Raw genomic sequence first — 4,385 nt, 5'->3', positions numbered from 1 at the left:
GTATAAACACAAGATACTTTTTATTTAACAGATGTGCAAGTCAAGGAACATCATGCATTGGGACCTCCATAATATAGAAACCTCCCACGGTTCATCCATTCCAAGGATTGTATAGTTGGTAACCTTTTCTTTATGGGAGGAGCTTCTCCATGATTCCAGCCACGCTGTCAGAGCCGACCTCTGCAACGCACATACGAATTCATTAAGGCTATCGATTAGGCACTTGAATCTCCACATGCTTCCTATTGGTGGTTCCCCATGTGGGCGTAGGTAGCCGAGGCTACCAAAAAAATAAAACCCATCACTCTGGCCACCCCTTCGCTATGACTAGCTCGCTCAGTGCTTCATCCCTCGCTATGCATCCCGCCCCTATGTCACGAAGGCAGGCAGATATTGCCCGCCAAGTCTCATGCATATAGGAGAACTACCATGAAATAGGCAGGGAAAATTGCTAGCATGCCACTGATAGCCCCACTTCTTTCTTAGGTTCTGCTTGGGCCTTCTTTGTTTTAAAACCATGCAGGGCAGATTCCTAGCGTGCCACTTATAGCCCCACTTTTTTCCTTGGCTCTGCTTGAGCCTTCTTTCGTTTAGAACCAGGCATGGCAGATTGCTAGCCTACCACGGATAGTTCCGCTTTTTCCTTGGTTCTGCCTTCTTTCCTTTAGAACCAAGCCAAGCTAGGCTCACTTGGCCTGCCACTGATAGTCCCACTTTTAGAACCAACTATACTAGGATATCTAAACCAGGAGCAAAGTTTGGGAACAGGAGACCGATAAAGACACTAGGATAAGGCTATCGTAATCGACAGACTCGACTAAAACAGCAGAGGTATTGCCTCATTATAGCAGGGAAAAAGTTGGCCTCAGAGTTTTCCCGAGGACCATTTTCCTTAATGATAGACTGTAGATTTTGGGGCTCGTAGACATATGATAAAGCACCCACTGACCTCCTACTCCTAGTACCTAGGCAGAGTGAAGGAGATTTTCTATTGGGATTAAGAATCTCCTCAATAGGATCTTAACCGCCCACCCCTTCTAAGGCCAAGACCAGTAAGGACGAACACGACCTTTTGGGTAACCCTTTTTCTTTGACGTCCCGTGCCTCGTTCTCTCGAATGCCTCGGCCCGTCAAATATTTCTCGAACGACAACCATCATTTAATGCTTCTGAGCATACATTATGTTTCAATTTAACATATATAATAAAACTGATTCATCAACTTAGTAAACCGATTGTAATTATAGCGAATTTTGTAAATAGACTTCTAATTTTAAATACAGAAGTTAAATTGTAACAATTTTTTTCTTTAAATTTTTCAAATGAAGAGGAAGAAATGTAACTTTCCATAAATAACTATGATTTGTCCATTCATAAAATCAGTTGCATGAAGAACAAATTTCAATCAATTTCATGAAGAATAAATTTCAATTTCTTCATTGAAAATTTTGTGGTTCTTTTTGTTAAAATAGAAATGAGAATTTCGTACCTGTGATACCTTGAGGTGAGAAAGATTTTGGAATTCCTCTTATCTCTGTCCTATTTCGATCCAGATTTTCATGACCTGGAAATCATGAACCCTTAACATTTAGAATTAAGTAAAAATTTCTTTGAGACACTATCAATAAGCGCTGCATGATTTCTATTACCTTGACACGACATCGATCTAGTGCGCATTTCCAGCCGTAATGATCATCATGGAAAAAATACAGTACACTGCCAAAACACAAAACCTATAGTTCAACAAGCAAAACTAAGAGCCAGACGTTACAAATCAATTCCAAAAAAAAAAAAAATACATGGCATACATGCAGGCGCGTGAAACAGAAACATCTCATACAGGCACGTATTTGAAATATAAAGAAATTCCAAGTAGAGGAGAAAGATCAATCCAATACCGACAATTGAAATATAAAGAAATTCCAATGACAGTAGAATGATCAATCCAATAGCAGTCTGAATATTATGAGAAGAGGAACATACAGATTTTAAATCAACGGAGCTATGAGTTGGCCTGGCTGAATGAAGGACAGTTGGAGGAAGCGGGGCTGGGTGTTTTTCCAGAGAAATTTAAATGAAATGTAGCCACAGCCTTCTAGAATAGGTGTTTTTTTAAAGAATTTTAAATCAACCGAGCTGTGAGTAGGCTTGGCTGAACATCATTAACATCATAGGGCGACGCAGATATACCTCTGGACATATCCACCAACTTGCTATGAATATCTCAGATTTAGCTTCTTCAATTGCCGAAGCAATAGCTTCAAATGCAGTTTTGCCATCAATAAACCACTGAACTTCACTGCCATCAGCAGTCAAACCTCTTGGTGGGGCAAAGGATCCAAAACGATGAGGATGACACCATCCTTCAGGAGGCCGTAGCCCTGCATCATTAATTGCTGCCACCCAATCACGAGCTTTACCAGATCCCTTTGTCCTTATCTTCACAGTCCTGTTACCACACGTTACTGTATATCCAAAACGCAAAGGATTGCGTTCCTTGGTCAGCTTTGCTAGAAGTATCTGGCCATCTCCGTTTCCATCCGAAGGAGAAAGAACGTCAAAGATAATAATATCCAAAAGAGTGGCATCAAAGGGATCTGCCAAAAATGCCAGGAACCCAGGTTTCAGCACAGCCCATACCTTCTGCCAGTTTTCATTGCAACAACAGCAGAGCCACCAGCAATTGTTACATTTTGTTGACTCCTCTTCCGTGTGGATCTTTGGAAGATGCCTAACCATGACAAACTCCTCTTTAAACTTAGGCCCATACTCCGGCATAAAAGAAAGTTTGGAAACCTCTAAGAACTTGCAAACCTGCTTTTACTTGGATGGGTTTCCTCTTGGTATGAGGATACCAGTTCTTCATCATGTTCATCTTCTTGGTATGAGGATACCAGTTCTTCATCATGTTCATCTTCATCGTGCCCTTCCTCTACTCCAGCTGTGTGCTCTCCAATACCGATACTCTGGAGCCACTCTTTAAATTTTAAGTATGAACATTCTGCAGGTGGGCTGTAGGATACTTCAACAGGAGGTTTGCCATAAGTGTTGCCGAAATCATGTTTCAGGACAAGAATAGAGAAAGAATTGTTGGCAGGATAGTTTATAGGCCTGCTGACTTCAATGTATTCTTCTGGAGAATCATTGAATTTGTGGTTCAGGAGATGTAGATCAACGCTATCTTTTCCATCGTTGAATGGAGATTGAAACAGCAGAAGAAGTATCAGACTAAAGCTGATGCCATTCTTTAACCACTCTGGAGCCACTCTTTAACCTGCTCCTGCTTCTCATGCAGCTCCTCAATACTGCCAATTTAGTCGATTCCAGTTTGATTTGCCACAAGAAATTGTCCAGCAGATGAAAATGCCCACAAAACATCTGCACTTCAGCATTTGAAAAATACCAGCGGCGCTTCTCTTCAGAGACGGTTGCCCGGGGCAATTCCTCCTCAATATCAGAGACTACTCGATCTGGTCCTTCTCCCCAGCTGCTCTAGAGTTGTTATCTCCTCATAGCAGGAATAAGGGTGATCCTTCCAGTCCAGTGGATAGGCGGAAATGAGAGGCGTATAATTGGATAACCGGATAGATTTCTTTTTTGTACTGGTAGATATAGGCGATGAGGTACTATCAATATGCATAAGTATTAGACCCAGCAAATTCTGTCTATAACCGAGTGGGTCAAAATGATTCTTCAAAGCCTAGAAGAGTCCATCCTAGGTCTGGATATGATGTGCTATTGAAATAGCAGATGAAGAGGACTGTAGATCCACCACAAGCGTGAATGGTTCCAACTGAGATTCCCACCAATGTTGAGCCACACCTTCCATCTGGAAACTCACAATTTCAATTTCTTGCTATCAGGAAGTTGGGGCGTTGGAGCATTGCTCACCGAAGTTGGTGTTGCTCCACCTTGCTCGATTTCCCACTTGTTCCCAAAAATCCGCACAATTTCAATTGCTTGCTATCAGGAAGTTGGGGCATTGCTCACTGGGGCGTTGGAGCATTGCTCACCGAAGTTGGTGTTGCTCCACCTTGCTCGATTTCCCACTCGTTCCCAAAAATCCGCTCGCCTTAGTGACGGTTGGAGGAAGCGGGGTTGGAGGACGCGGTGCTGGGTGCTTTGTTTTCAAAGAAATAAATTTAAATTTAAATGTAGCCACAACCTTTTAGAATAAGAAATTTAAATTTAAATGTAGCCACAACTTTCTAGGGTGTTTTGTTAAAGAAATTTAAATGTAGCCACGGTATTCTAGAAAGTGAATTCTATCGGGCCTTCATCCATAGAATTGATCGTTCTTAGTGTTATTTGCATTCCATAGCATCCCATTATATCTCATCCGTAAATTCAACCTAAATAATATAAATATTTGATGAGCCATGTTTC

The 4,385-nt window shown here is 41.6% G+C and overlaps 1 protein-coding gene across 1 annotated transcript; it reads right to left on the bottom strand.

Moving 5' to 3' along the window:
- Window positions 1–1,648: 1,648 nt before the first annotated feature.
- Window positions 1,649–2,850, bottom strand: LOC149142104 (phospholipase D zeta 1-like). The gene is made up of 2 exons (XM_089449265.1): window positions 2,190–2,850; window positions 1,649–1,715 (listed from the first exon to the last, which is right to left on the bottom strand). Exons 1-2 carry the CDS (start codon window positions 2,775–2,777, stop codon window positions 1,695–1,697), a joined length of 609 nt encoding a protein of 202 aa, XP_089305391.1. The 5' UTR covers window positions 2,778–2,850; the 3' UTR covers window positions 1,649–1,694.
- Window positions 2,851–4,385: the final 1,535 nt, after the last annotated feature.

Source organism: Pinus tabuliformis, chromosome X (genome assembly GCF_031772625.1).
Source record: "Pinus tabuliformis cultivar Carrire ecotype Pingquan chromosome X, CPIR1, whole genome shotgun sequence".
Lineage (NCBI taxonomy): Eukaryota > Viridiplantae > Streptophyta > Pinopsida > Pinales > Pinaceae > Pinus > Pinus tabuliformis.
The sequence above is the reverse complement of the archived record's forward strand: the minus strand, read 5'-3'. Positions and strand labels throughout refer to the sequence as shown.